Source organism: Poecilia formosa, unplaced genomic scaffold, assembly GCF_000485575.1.
Source record: "Poecilia formosa unplaced genomic scaffold, Poecilia_formosa-5.1.2 Scaffold3, whole genome shotgun sequence".
Lineage (NCBI taxonomy): Eukaryota > Metazoa > Chordata > Actinopteri > Cyprinodontiformes > Poeciliidae > Poecilia > Poecilia formosa.
Window position 1 is genome coordinate 1,591,306 of NW_006799942.1, and position 14,767 is coordinate 1,606,072.

Below are 14,767 nucleotides of genomic sequence, written 5' to 3' on the forward strand. Positions count from 1 at the left end.
TACACATCTAACATTTTATTTTCCTAGACCTTTACTATAGTTAGTGAGATTCAAACCATCTGAAATTACTGTTTTTCGTTTTTCTTATCCTAAGCGGAACCTTTGAACACGGAACGTTTCTCACGTCGCACAGATTTTTTTGAGTCGCCAAAAAGAAAAAGGAACAATGCAACAAAATAAAATTTAAAAGCTTTTGGAAATTAACCCGTGTTTATTAGTTAAATGTTAAACTTTCATGTTAGTTTTTAAGTTTAGCCTCAGCTCGCGGACAGAAAGTGTAAAAATGGACGTTAGAACCGTTTTCTGGTTATTTGCTGTTTTACTACCAGAGTTCGGTAAGATCTCATTTTGCAAAATACATAAATGATAAATGATTAAACCTTTATCAGAATGGGACTGGTTTCCTTCTGACAGCCGCTGGGGAGATGGTGAACATCCCCGGAGGAAGGCTGGAGATGGGAACCAGAGCAGCGGACAGCAGGGACGGAGAGTCCCCGGTCAGGGCGGTGGAGGTGCTGCCGTTCAGAATAGACAAATATCCGGTCACTAATTCAATTTTCAGGTAGTATACCAATAAACCAGACACTCACATGGACAATATATCTATTTAACGCAGTGCTAAGTTAGCTTTTTTGTTCTTCTTTGCTCTCAACAGAGACTTTGTGCGAGCAGAGAAGTATAAAACCGAGGCTGAGACATTTGGATGGAGTTTTGTGTTTCAGGACTTTGTTTCAGAAGAACTGAAGAGCAAAGTGACACAGAGGATAGAGGTGAGACTGGAAATATGACCAGAATGATACAACCAGCGACACAAAAGTTGAGGTTTGCAAACTTTACGACTTCCGTTGTTGTCTTTGGGGTGTCCAAAGTGAGGCCCGGGGGCCGTTTGGAGCTCTCTGAATGATTTTTTGTGGACCCTGCTGAAAATTAAGAGTGCCTCAATCAAAGAGCAGTACAGAGATGCACATTCCTAGGTATATTAATAATTTAAAATAAAACTTCACAAATAAACTTCTTGTTATATTTTAAATGTTTTATCTGCTCAGTAATAAACAAGATGGATCGGACCTTGTTTAAGTTAAGATCATTGTTTAAGTTAAGAGTCCAAGCTCAGCAACAAGAACAGCATGGGAGTAACTACTACTTTTGTTGCTGCATTTATCAAACAAACAAAATACAATAAAGTAGCTAACATTGTTTTATTTTAAGATTTTTCCTATGAAAATATTTCCTTAAAGGATAAAAAAGTCGTGTCCATTTGCATTTGGCTTGCAGGCTGCATTCCAGAGTTGTGGTCTGGGGCCACACAGAATCATTCATTGGGCTACAAGTGGCCCCCGAACCACACTTTGGACACCCCAATTTTAAGTTATTTTCCTTTCTCTGCTATCTAGTCTGCCCCCTGGTGGCTGCCCATAGAACGAGCCTTTTGGAGACAGGTAAGTTTTACGGTTTTCTTTCCAGCTGAGCGCATTCCTCAAGCCTCGCTCCTCCTTGCCTCTGCTCAGCCTGCAGGGCCCAGTTCAGGTATTCTGGAGCGTTTGGACTTCCCGGTGGTTCATGTGAGCTGGAATGATGCGCGGGAGTTCTGCAAGTGGAAAGGCCACAGACTGCCCACAGAGGAGGAGTGGGAATGGGCGGCTCGAGGAGGATTGCAGGGTAAACGGCACAGAATAATAGACCTACATTTGATTGGTTAATCTGCACAGCAAGTCAATAAATAAAACATTATCAGGAGTTTTATCACCATAAAAATTAAAGGTAACATCCAAATGTAATGATTTAATGTTTAGTACACTAATCAGACATTTAAATCTATATTTATTAACAGTCTTTCTTAGATGGTGACATAAATAAATAATTTCTGTCAAGGAAGGCAGATACATCACATATAATAAATAGTTTTTTAACAGAAGAAAACTATTTTTTAAAAATTTGATTTATTTTCTTGTTTCTTTTTCTTTTCTTCAATGATTTCTGTGATCCAGGTCGGACGTATCCGTGGGGAAACAAGTTCCAGCCTAACAGGACCAACCTGTGGCAGGTCAGATTGTTTTCATTTATTTTTTAAATATAGTCATTCATGCTAACTTCTCTGCTACTTAATGTTAACGTGTAAGCCTGTCACAATAAACAATAAATAAATTGCTTATTATGAATGAATAATTAATTTAAATGAATGCAAATCTTGTTTCAGAGATGCTCCCCCTCACTATCGTTGGTATGAAGTTGTTAATCTGCCTCTTTTGCCTGTTATCCTTGTCTAAGCTGAATGGCTATTATAATTTTGTAATATAATTTTGTTTACAGAGATTTCATGTAAACAAAATTGTTGTTTTGTGTGTTTTATTTGGATATTTAAAATGTTTTCCGGTACCACTGTTAAATGTTTTTTATTTTTGAAATTGGTCTCAAAATGACAATTTTGTCATTTATTGCAATAATTTCTGGGACAATTTCAGGAAAATGTGTTATGATTTCTATTATTGTCTCTTTAAGACAGAAAACAAACTGTGTCCTCCTGTGTGTTTCAGGGACAGTTTCCAGACGGAGACACTGCAGAGGACGGATATCACGGCATCTCGTCTGTCGCTGCTTTTCCTCCTCAGAACAGTTACGGTAATGGCGCCTTAGCTAACTTAAAATACAAAACCCAAAAGTATTTTTATAATTGCAGTCAAAAGGTAAGGTTAATAAGTGTTTAGTTTTGCGTTGGCTGCTCCTGCAGGACTGTACGACATGATGGGAAACACGTGGGAGTGGACGTCCACACGTTTCCCGGCAGCTCAGCCCACCTACGTTTTACGCGGCGCCTCTTGGATTGACACAGTGGACGGCTCGGCCAATCACAAGGCTCGGATCACAACCAGGTGAGTTGCTTTTATTTTTATTCAGTAACATGTTATTTGAAGAAGACTGACATAACACTCGTCATAAACATGATGGAGGTTTTGTAAATGTTGTGCAATTCGGTAAATAATGTCACTTTTAATGCAAAGTTGACACTTTTGCATTAAAAATGTCTTTATTTACCAAATGACACTTCACGAAAACAGTTGTAAACATCTATGAAGACTCCATGTTCATGACAGGTGTTATGTCCGTCTTATGCACATCCCTTCAACCCCTGAAGTGTGTTTGGGGGTCAGGAGTAAAACAGCTTTAACTGTGATGCATCAGGGCAGCTGTGAAGACAGACTGACGGTTCTGGTTGTGTGTTTCAGGATGGGTAACACCCCAGACTCCGCCTCCGACAACCTGAGCTTCAGGTGTGCAGCCAGTTTGGGACAGAAAGAGAAAGCCGAACTTTAGCAACAAACTGTTTATTGTTAATTATTTTGATTTAAAGTAAATGGAAGGAAATGATTTAAATTCAGGGCTCTGACAGGGAGGAACTGGATTTCTTTTCACTGTTTTTGGAAGAAGTCCAGTTGTTTTGTGTCGACGCAGCGAGGGCCACCATGACGGGACCCCAGGAAGTCTGAACACTTGAGAAGCAACTCTGATCTCTCCTATGGAGAAACTTCTTTCTACACTCAAATTCAACAAATAAACACTTAAGAAATAAAACTCACTGCCTCTAATTAAGTTTGTTTGCAACATAGACACATCTTGTCTCCTGAGACAAAAACATTAATTAATTCACTGAACAACAGAAAGGGGACACTTCCCTCTTCACGCTGAGATCTCTCTTTGTTGACTTATCTACGTGACAAGAGACCAAGTCAGGGCTTTAGTTTAGTCACAGAAAACCCAAATCCCTCCGTTGGCTCTTTCTTCACTTTCTCATGTTAATTGATTCATTTTGAGAACTTTGGTCTTGGTTTAAGTACCAAGTCACTGTTTAAAGTCATTGTGGAGGGAAGGGTGATTTATTTTCCATTATATAAGACAAGCAGAATAAAAGATGGTTATGTAAACACCCGTTAATCCCAGAAAAGCAATCGTGGATATTTGCCAATCATGCCGCCGGTAAATGAAGCAGCCAGCATGTTGCATGTGAGCAGGGTGAGTCTGCACCTCCACAGTTCCTGTCTGAAACTCGTCTGCAGACTTTCTGCTAAATGGAGCCACGCACATTTATCTGCACGTGAAACCACCAGCCCTACATTCAAGTTTTCATGTACATTAGTGGGAATGCATGTGGAAGTCAAAGCCTGGTTTTAATGCAGAAAGTAAACATTTATGATTTGATCTTTATTAACACCTGTGGCTTCTCCGAAGCAAAATCCACTGACCTAATAACCCAAATAACTTGAGCCGTCTCATTAGTTTCCAAACACCAATTAATCAGTTGAACGTCAAGACAATTTGTGGTTTTATGTCCTAATCAGTTGCTAGGCAACCAGCTATTTCATCTCCGCCCAACTTCACGTTTAACTGATGAAAACCTGTTGAATCCTCGTTTCACTGCAGCGCTGGTTGAACCAGATATTTCATCTTTATGTCAGTGAAGTAGTTTTACATGTTGAGGCCGGGTGTCTCTCAATGTTTTGTTGTCTGTTTTGACACGGGGCAAATAAATACCCGAAGGAGAGGAGAATGCAATGTTCTTCATCCGTATGAGTCACTGCTCCCAACGTTTGGCTGAGCTCATGGAAAGCACGCAGTGTTTGGTTTCTTTTATGGATGATTGAGACTTGCAGCTGATCGATTTCTCTCAAAGTTTGAATATTATGGAGGATTTTAATACAGAGGTGTTTGTGTATGTTCTGTAATGTGCCTCAGAGTGTGAAGTTTATTTTATTACTGCATCAGTGCACAGTGGCGTGGAGACGATCCTCATCTTCTACTAGGAAAAATAATCTGGGTTTAGGTGAGGTGAGATGGATAAATCAGTTTTATCAAATTTTTGATTCAATCTTTAGAAAATCTGGATTTGTTTTTTTCAGTCTATTGTGATGTCATCACGCTCTTGGCCGCCATCTTGTTTTACTCGCTGCTATATATCTTCTATTTATTTGGAGTTTGGAGTCAGGTAAACTCTATGATGAAATGCAAGAGTTTAAATTTAAAAAATTAATATGAAATTGTAACGTTACAAAAATAACATCCATATTACCAGAATAAAACTGTAAAATTTGTAGAATGAACACAAAACAATAATTATTCATGCATAATTTTAGGATGTTCTTCTGGTAAAATTACATCTTTATCTAATATTCTGACGATATTCTTGAGTAATAATTAAATAATAAAACGTCTGAGATTAAAGCCTCTTTTTGACAATATTGCCTGTCATTTGTAAATTATTTTTTAGAAAATAAAGTGAGAGAAAAATGGATTATAATCTGCAATAGGACATGAAAACAATCAGAAATGGCATTTTTCAGCCGTGTCGCCCATCGCTGTCAGCCTGTCAGATAAAGGAGGCGACATTTTTGACTTTAAGTTACTGAGGTTGAAAATTTAAATCAGCATCTTCATAAAGCTTAAAGCAGCAGCAGCAACCATAAAATAATCCAAAGTTTCCTAATAAAATAAACAACTCAGACTTGACAAAATACAGTGAATCAGCACAGGAAGGTGATAAAACATCCCAAATCATTACTCATCATGGAAACTTCACAACCGACCTCAAGTAACGTGGGTTCAGTTCCTTCCTCCTTTTACTTTAATTTCCAAATAAATTCAAACTTCCATACTCAAAAATAAGACTTTTGACCACTGAGAACAAGTCCAGTTTGAGCTGTGAAGTGATTATTCTTAATATTATTATTACTGTACCTTCTCTTGTCTTTGAACACATTTTCCTTCCACTCAACTTTCTGATATTCTCCCTGTGGGCTGCCATCATCATTAGCAATAATCTTTTGGGGTTACCCTCCTTGTTGGGGTGTATAATACAGTTAAAAGATAACATTTGTTTCTTTTTATATATATATATATATATATATATATATATATTTTTATATATATATATATATATATATATATTTTTTTTTTTTTATTTGTCTTATACACTGAATTTTGGATTTTCATTAGCTATAAGCTATTATCAAAATGACCAGATATAAACACATACTCTGTATGAGTTTTTAAATAAATTACAAAAATAAATTATATTTTAATGTCTGCAGATGTAGATTTAAACTAGTTTGGCTATCAGAGGACAAAACAATGGCAATCAAAAGATCTGGTGATCAGAGGGAAACGCTTTCGTTTCACACAGAGTTTTTAAAAAGCCACATCTTCGACCCGTGTCCTACTCTACCAAAATTAAAAACAGGCTTATTCACTCAATTATCTGAATAGTGTGTTTAGTAAAAAGAAAGAAAGGTTTTGTTTTAAGATGAGAATAAAACAGCCGCCATGAAAAGCATCAAGGTTCTCCGTTGGTTGTTGACTCATCTCTGCTGGAGCGTTGTCACTTAAACCACCGTCCTCTATAAGTAATGACTATATCTGGTGTTTTCCCCAAGAACTTTTCAGACTAAAAATAAACCGATGACTAATCGTGTGTGTAGGTTTAAAAAAAGCACTTGTTTCCTTTGAGTAAATTATTCCAGTCAGCGTCTTTTATCAGCGTTTTTATCACTGAAAAAACACAAAATCTTATCAAGTAGTTTTAGTCTAGTTTGTAGCGCAAATATCTTAGTTAACTCAAAATAAGACAAAACTAACTCAGGAATAACTTTTCACCAAGATGTAGGAACTTGTTTTAAGTCAGTAATTTCTTAATATTGATTAAAAAGTACTTGTTTCACTTATTACATGAGGAAAGTGTTAAAGTGAATTTATCTGCCAATGTAACTAGTAAATTTTCGTCAATGATAAGGAATTATTTACTTAAAACCAGCTGTTAAATGTTGCTGAAAAGTTACTTGTAAGTTTGCTTTACTTATTTCAAGTGAAGATCTTTTGCACTAGAAACTAGACCAAAACACACCTGGCAACATTTCGTATTTTACCAGTGATGTTTGATTCCAGCCGCACTCGTTTCCTTTGAGTAAATTATTCCAGTCAGCGTCTTTTTCTATCTGTGTTTTTATCAGCACACTGCAAAAACACAAAATCTTACCAGGTTTTTCTGTCTAGTTTCTAACGCAAATATCTTAGCATACTTGAAATAAGACAAAACTAACTTAGAAGTAACTTTTTAATAAGATATGGGAACTTTTTTAGGTCAAAAACTCCTTAATATTGATGAAAAAGTACTTGTTTTTTGGTAAATTGTTTCACTTATACATGGGGAAAATGTATTGTTATAAGTGAATTTATCCTCCAATGTAACTAGCACTTTTTATCAATATTAAGGAATTATTAACTTAAAATAAGCTCCTATATCTTACTTGTATGTTTATGTGAACTGAGATATTTGCTCTAGAAACCGGACCAAACACCACTTGGCAGGATTTTGTGTTTTTGCAGTGATGTTTGGCTCCAGCAGCAGTCAGGTGTCCAGCGTCAGGATTAGATGATTTCATTGTGTTTAAGCATCAGAGGCCCTGCCCTCTCTGCGTCACGAGTTTGTGTAGCAATCGAAAAGAGGAAGAAAGCCCAGACAGGCTGCGTGAAGCCACAGCCTCCTGTGACATCACATCATGTCATGTTAGATCCTGTAACGACGCGCGGCGATCAGGTATGACTGGTTCAGTCGCATTCTGACCGCCTTCCTCCCTCCTCCTGGCTTTAAAGACTTTGTTTTCCACCTGTTTACAGCTCTTCCTCAGATGGTCTTCCTCTCTCGGAGTCGTCATGGATTACTCCAAACCGTTCTCGGAGCTCAATGAGCAGCTGAGGCCTCGGCTGGCCTCCAGCGACCTGCTTCACTCCTCCCTGTGCAGACTGGAGGAGAGGAAAGCCACACCATACACAACGACCGTCCTCCCGACAGAACCAGAACCACAGATGGACCCAGAGGATCTAGAAGAAGATCTGATCTGCAGCAGCACCGACGAGGGGCTTTGCTCTGATCTGATGCCTTTCATCAACTCCTGCTTCAACTCTGACCTGAACGTAAAAGACGAGGATGAGGCCAGCGACAGCCGCAGCATCACTCAGTCCGAGGAGACGGACAGTCCAAGCGAGCTGCCGTCGGAGGAGGCGATGGACTCTTTAAAGGCCGGAGCCGGGACTGGACCGGGAGACAGCCCCTTCCAGAGGTTCTACGCCGACAAAACCTTACCGGACCTGATCAGCACCGGCAGGCCGCTCGGCAGGCGCAGGACGCTGACGCACGTCTCCGACACGGTGAGGCATCAAACTCACCACGGGTCCAAACTCATCTTCATTTTCAGCTTTAGTTTATTTTGTTTGTGTGTATTTGAAATATGCAAATTTGTATATGTCAGCAGGAAGGTGGTTCAAATAAAAACACAAAATTACAAAGTTACAAAGAAAACACCATGAAGTCAACAGTTGATCAAACATTATGTTTTATGTGAAAAGGGGGCAGATACACTGTAAAAACACAACATCTTACCAAGTATTTCTGGTCTAGTTTCTAGTACAAATATCTTATTATACTTGAAGTAAGACAAAACTAACTTAGAAGTAACTTTTCCGCAAGAAATAGGAGCTTGTTTAAGTCAATTATTTCTTAATATTGATGACGAAGTACTAGCTCCATTGGCAGATTATTTCACTTAAAATATCTTGTCATACATGAAATAATCTTCTATTATTAGCACTTTTTAATCATTATTAAGGAATAATTTACTTAAACCAAGCTCTTGTATATTGCTGAAAAGTTCCTTGTAAGCTATTTTTATCTTATGTTAACTGTACAAAGATACTTGCAGTAGAAACTAGACAAAAATACTCAATATTTGATGTTTTTGCAGTGTAGATGCTGGAATAAATTCAGATTGACCTCTGACCTGGACCTCTCCAGTTAAAAGTCATGACATATTTTTTTTAAGGCTCTGTAGTTGTTTTTTTTTTTTTTAAATCTTTTTACTTTATTCTACTATCTGATGTGTTTTATTGCTTGTTTAATCTTATTTCACCCACAGTTGTAAAAAATTTATATTGCAAAGGGATAGCTGCTGCTGGAGGCTACTTGCTGCTACAGCCCTTCAATATTTTTCAGGAGTTACACAAAATATTTAGAAAGTAAAAAAAAAAAGAACAGAGGTAAAACTCTGCAGTAAATATGATTTACTTTTGCATACAGGCAGGTTTCTAGAGATAAACCTGTAAAAGAACATTTCTGTTGAAAAACAGTTTTGTCCTTTATAAATATATTTGCATATTGGTGTGTCTTCAGTGTATTACGGTACTAGTTCTTGTTAGTGTTTATGAGCCAGAACAACTGCATTTTTCACCCATAGTTTCACTCAGGCATCTAGATTAGCAATTTCTGTTTACAACGAGTTAAAATGTCATGAAGTTCATCCTCTTAGGCAATAATTACCTGCCTGCCTTGCTAACATGCTTAAATTGTGTGTTGTTGCGTTGCTTGATAGCTCAAAGAAGTCCGCAGGGAAGTGGAGCTGTCCCGCAGGAGGAGCATCAAGCTGAAGGCTCAGGTGGACAAACTGCAGGGAAGCACCGACGGACCCGGCTGGAGTCAGCACCGAGAGAGGGTGAGGCTCGTAGGCAAAGCCGGGACACGGCATACCTCTGCAAAGCTCTTTATAACGTCGGTTTGATCTTTATTGCAGGTCACAGACGAGGTTCTGTCGGTTCTAAGGCTACTGCAGCCGCTGATCGCGTCAGAATCCGGCCGACCCGAGCCACGAGGCGGGGAGAACCGCCTGGACTCTGCCCTGTCGGAGCTGAAGAATGTGGCTCGACAGCTGGCAATCAGCCATACCAAGCATGTAAGAGCCACACCCTGCCTTGAAGTTGTTCACTATTTATTCATTCTTAAAGTTTTCCATCATTACAATCAGTTTTTTAATCAATGTATAAATATACCAACAATTATTGTCTTTTTGAAAGGGAAACTTCTAAGGATAATTTCACACAATTCCGATTTTTTTGTGAAATCGGACTTTTTTTGGGGGCGTGGTAGACCCACTTCCAAGTATATGCGACGTGTATGTGCTCTCCCCAGTGAACATGCGCAGTAGAGAGCGCGATAACGTCACACGTAGCGAGCGTGTGACGTTTTCGCGCTTGTTTTCACCTACCGCCATTAAAAAGAAGTGCTCGGTGTTTGCGTGTTTGTTAATGGTGTAGCATATCTTACGAGTTTGAAGTTGATGTCCGTCCCGAGCCAGCATATTAACAACTTATTTCTCATTATTGTCCGCCATGGTTGTTGTTTTTCTTGCGCGAAGCAGGCGGGATAGTACGGAGCCCCCCAGGGGACATGGGGAATTTTTTTTCTTTTGCGTTCCCTCGCAAAACGTTTTGCGAGGGAACCATTCGGCCACGAACACAATAGAGACACAATCAGATGACTTATTACCCCGCGATAATAACTCAATAGTCCATGGAAAACCCTTATAAGCTTATATTAAAGCAGAAAGTACGGCGGCCACCGTAAAAAAGGCTTACAGTATTCAATTATGCCGCATGAACTGATCAGTAGATTATTGCGAGGGAACGCAAAAGTATTGCGAGGGAACGCAAGAGAAAAAAAAAATCCCAATGTCCCCTGGGGGGCTCCGTAGGATAGTGACGTTTTGTTGAGTATCAATGATGTTCAGATTCAGATCTCATTAAGGAAAAAACAAACGTCGGATTGGGTCACTTCAGGCTGCAGTGTGAATGTAACCTTTATAATCTTAAATGGTTTGCAGCCTGTAACAGATTGTCATCATTCAGCTCTATCCTTTTTTCTGTTAACTCAGTTCCCCTGTATCTGCTAGGGAAAAGCTTCGCTATGGGATACTGCTGCTGCTATCATGTTTCACATTTGGGGTTGGTCTGTTTAGGTTACAAAATACTACTAATATTTTCCAATAAATTATTTTGTAGTGTATCTCTCCCCCTGTGCTATTGTGGGCTTGGTGCTCAGGATTAAGTTCACTGTTTATTTTTTGCCACACAAAGGGTTTTACATCAAGGTGAAAATGTTTATTTTTTTTCTAACCTGACAGAAGTTTGTGTTTCCAATTTGACGAAATGTGAAAAGGATGAATACTTTTGGTAGTTTCACCTGCATTCCTTTAGTTTCGGTTGATTTCAGTCGGCATGTCGCTCACAAGAGTGTTTTCTCAGCTCATTCCTGAGAAATGAATGAGCTGAGACAAAAGTGGAGACTAGTTTACACAGAAAACTGCTTTTTTGTATACTTTTTAAAACATCAGTGGTTGAAACAAACAGAATAAAACAGTAGGAGCTTAGAAAGAGATTTCGTGTATAAAAACAAAACAACCATAAGACATCCCTGGCTCTTATTCCTTTAAACAAGTGATTAAGATCCAAGTTATTTAAAGATGGTTTCACTTTTGTAAAGATAAAGGATAACTGATCCGTTTTGGCAGGGCACCAAAATCATCATATCCTCAAAATTTCCCCTGAAGCAGCTTTTGAAAGGCCTGCGTGATCTGGTGAAGCATTGTTCACTGAAAAATGGATCGCTGAGATGAGGACTCCACCCAGGGGGTTAAGCTCAGCTATGTGGTCTTACAAGTTTATGCCTGAAAGTATCTGAGATTCTTGTTGCTCTGCGTCAATTATTAATGAGGAAGTCATAAACTGGGTTATGATTTACTAGTGATGCAAGGTGTTGATAATCTAAAGTTAGTTGCTGTTATCAATCAACTAACTAATAACTGATAAGCGGCCATTTTCTTAAAAACCAGAGTATTCTCTTTTGATTGTCTATGACGTATTATTTAGGGGCGTTGTACACAAAAACAAAGAAGAGTACATTTATGTCAAAAATTTCAGAAATGTTTTAGAAAAAACAAGGACATGTCTGAGCTTCAGAAGTCAAACATTGGTGAAATAAAACAGAAATTCTGAGATTAGCTTTTGGAGCTCAGAAATTTCCTTTTGTTCTAGAACATTTTGGATTTTTTTTTGTGGAAATGTACTCTTTTTTTTTTTTTGTAGTTACAATGATCCTTATACGTTGTCATATATTTCCATAACATAAAGGCTATTTGATTCAAATAAAATGTGATCCATGCATTTTATGTGTTTTTTGTTGTTGATGTTGAATGTGTGAACCGCAGGAGGAGTAGATGCAGGGAACTGCAACTAATCCAAATAAGATTTTGTAACTAATCCAAATAAGAAACAACTAATTTAAACTGAACTGTGTTTTTATAATGCATCTTATGGTTGATTCTCCATTCAGGATTCAAAATCTGGAGTAAGTGGAGCAGAGGAGAGTGCTGTCCTGCAGCAGGCTCTGAGGGACAGAGACGAGGCCATAGAGAAGTGAGTTCCCACACAAACTGTCACACTGCTTTTTGTCGTTTTTCCCCAAATCAAGACTTCAGGCAGAAAACGGAAGCTGAAAGCCGTAAATCTATTCTAAGGAGTGATTCATTTCTTCTGTTTTTGCTGCACAGGAAGAAGGCGATGGAGGGCGAGGTGCTACGGAGTAAGACGGAGATGATGGCGCTGAACAACCAGCTGCTGGAGGCGGCACAGAAACGTCTGGAGCTGTCGCTGGAGCTGGAGGCCTGGAAGGTAAACCAGAGACGGGTTCAATGTTCGGCAGAAGCAGAGGAAGGGTGTGTTCTTTTGGTAAACACAGAACTAAAGTCAACAGAGAGTAAAACGTGAAACTCACCAAGAAAAGCCTGGAAATGTTGAGCAGAAACAAAAAGTGACTTCGAAGATTTTAATAAAGGCCAGGTTAGGAGATAAATGACGCAGGCAGAAACTCCAATTAAAACTAATTTACATTGCAATGAGCATCTGACGCTCATTAGCAGCAGCTGGTATTTGGCCTCAGGGTTTTGTTCACCCTGTTTGCACTGAGCTTCCTGCACCATGTAGTAAAAACACACAACACAGAGCTGGGTCCACAGCTTTAGCAAATTTACACCAAGAGATATGTTATGGACAGCTATTATATGAAATTAGTTATGGATTAAATTTTAATTCCAAATAATGGTATAAAATAATTAGAACAGGACATTTTAACAAGACACTGAGATGCATTTCCAACTGATGGGATAGTATGGAGCTAAATTGGGGCCATAAAGTTTGTTCAAATAAAAAAAAAATCTGAAACTGATAAAAAACGTTCACTCTGTAAAGTAGCTTTACATTTTTTCAGTTAAATTTTTTTTTTCATACTTTGAATTTCAAAACTTTTTTCAGTTTATTTTTTTTTTTAATTTAGCTTAATTTTATTTTATTTTTTTTGAACAAACTTTATGGTCCCGATTTAGCTCCATAAGTAGCTGTTAAACCCTTTTAGATTTTGTCATGTTATAGCTCAAAACTTCTGTGTTTTTGTGGGATAGATCAGCAGAGTAAATAGGACAACAAATCATGTCTTTATGGGAGACAACTATTTAAAAAAGGCTTATTAAATATCAAGGACTAGATAGATTTGCTATATCTACTTTCTGTAAATTCTCACCTTCTCTTTTTGCTCTTTGAGGCGTAAAACATTTACAGCTTTGTCCGTTTTTCTAATAACAGTGAGTCAATCTGCTGCTGGACCAGTTTAACATTCATGCAGACAGTGTTTCATTGAGAAAAATTTCACCAACATGCTCCCAAAACAGTTTGAATAATTCAGATTTAATGGTATAAGTGTGTAAATAATTTTCCCTTCAATTCTTTTTTTTTAATTTAACATGAGTAATATGAGAATCTTGTTACTAATAGATACATTTTTATTCATCTTCTGCATGGGAGTTTGAGAAGAATCAAGAATATGTTTAGTCATTGTTTTTCATGTAGGTGTGTTTGAGTACACCCAGTTTATTCATTCACTAAAGAGCACAACATTATCATTTGTTATTGATTATTGCCTTTACACTCATGCACTGAGAAAATATTTAACATAAAAAAACATTAAATGAGAAGATAGTCAATTTATATTTCACTTTCAAAAGCAAGGTAGACAAAAGAAAGTGTTATTTTAAACGTTTAATAAAATGTACCCCTCATATAAAAAAAATTACATCTGTATGGGATTATGATATTTATAATTTAACATGGAAAATTTGAAAGCAAAGTGTTTGTCACTTTAATAAACACGCTACTGCGCTTGACTTGACGACCGTAATGTGTAGATGTGATCGTCTCCTGTATGGATGTAATGTGGAATTTGGTGTGTTTCTGTTCAGTCAAAAAAATAAAAAGAGGCGACATAAACACCTTTACTATCTGACAGATAGTAGAGCAGAATTTAAGTTAGCTAATCAACCACCGCTGAGTTAGCTTAGCTAATAGCAGCGGTCGCTAATCTGCCACAGCGAACACTTATTAATAATTGCAAAATATACATCAAGCCTAAAAACCTGAAACTGTAACGGACTGAATGTTTCAGTGTGTTTTTAGTGTTGAATCTAGAAACTTAAAGCGCCGTTGTCGTCAGTTGCTATGGCAATGAGTCTACGCGTAACGTAACCGACACAGAAAGCGAGGAGAAAAATGTGATTCCGAGTCGTTTTTTGCGCTATTTTTTAAATTTTATTTTTTTACCTTTGCTGTGGTGTACTGCATTTATTTAATAATACCAATATCTTCAGGTTTTATTTAGTTAACTGAATTGCTACGGATAGAGTGTAAAAAGATGATCTTTTTGCCCTCAGGCATTGTGCGCATGCGCGAAATTTCCGGCCCATAGAATCAATGTTTCTTATTAAAGTTTTACAGAAGCAAACGACCTCTCTTGATACAAGAGGCACATATATCATTGTCTCTTAACATTGTTTTCTCTCTTGGCTCTCCT

General features: G+C 37.9%; 2 protein-coding genes across 2 annotated transcripts in view; both read left to right on the top strand.

The window, feature by feature from the left end:
• Positions 1-119: 119 nt before the first annotated feature.
• On the top strand, positions 120-3,570 carry sumf2 (sulfatase modifying factor 2). Its single transcript, XM_007553875.2, has 9 exons — positions 120-335; positions 415-562; positions 656-770; positions 1,395-1,439; positions 1,509-1,659; positions 1,989-2,044; positions 2,535-2,619; positions 2,729-2,870; positions 3,225-3,570. Exons 1-9 carry the CDS (start codon positions 236-238, stop codon positions 3,310-3,312), a joined length of 930 nt encoding a protein of 309 aa, XP_007553937.1. The 5' UTR covers positions 120-235; the 3' UTR covers positions 3,313-3,570.
• Positions 3,571-7,105: 3,535 nt separating this feature from the next.
• Positions 7,106-14,767, top strand: part of bicdl2l (bicaudal-D-related protein 2-like) — a 15,425-nt gene continuing 7,763 nt past the window's right edge. The window contains exons 1-6 of the mRNA XM_007557819.2: positions 7,106-7,582; positions 7,663-8,193; positions 9,411-9,530; positions 9,609-9,767; positions 12,203-12,285; positions 12,420-12,540. Of these exons, the coding sequence (XP_007557881.1) occupies positions 7,418-7,582; positions 7,663-8,193; positions 9,411-9,530; positions 9,609-9,767; positions 12,203-12,285; positions 12,420-12,540 (1,179 nt within the window). The 5' untranslated portion in view covers positions 7,106-7,417. The remainder of the gene's footprint in view (positions 7,583-7,662; positions 8,194-9,410; positions 9,531-9,608; positions 9,768-12,202; positions 12,286-12,419; positions 12,541-14,767) is intronic.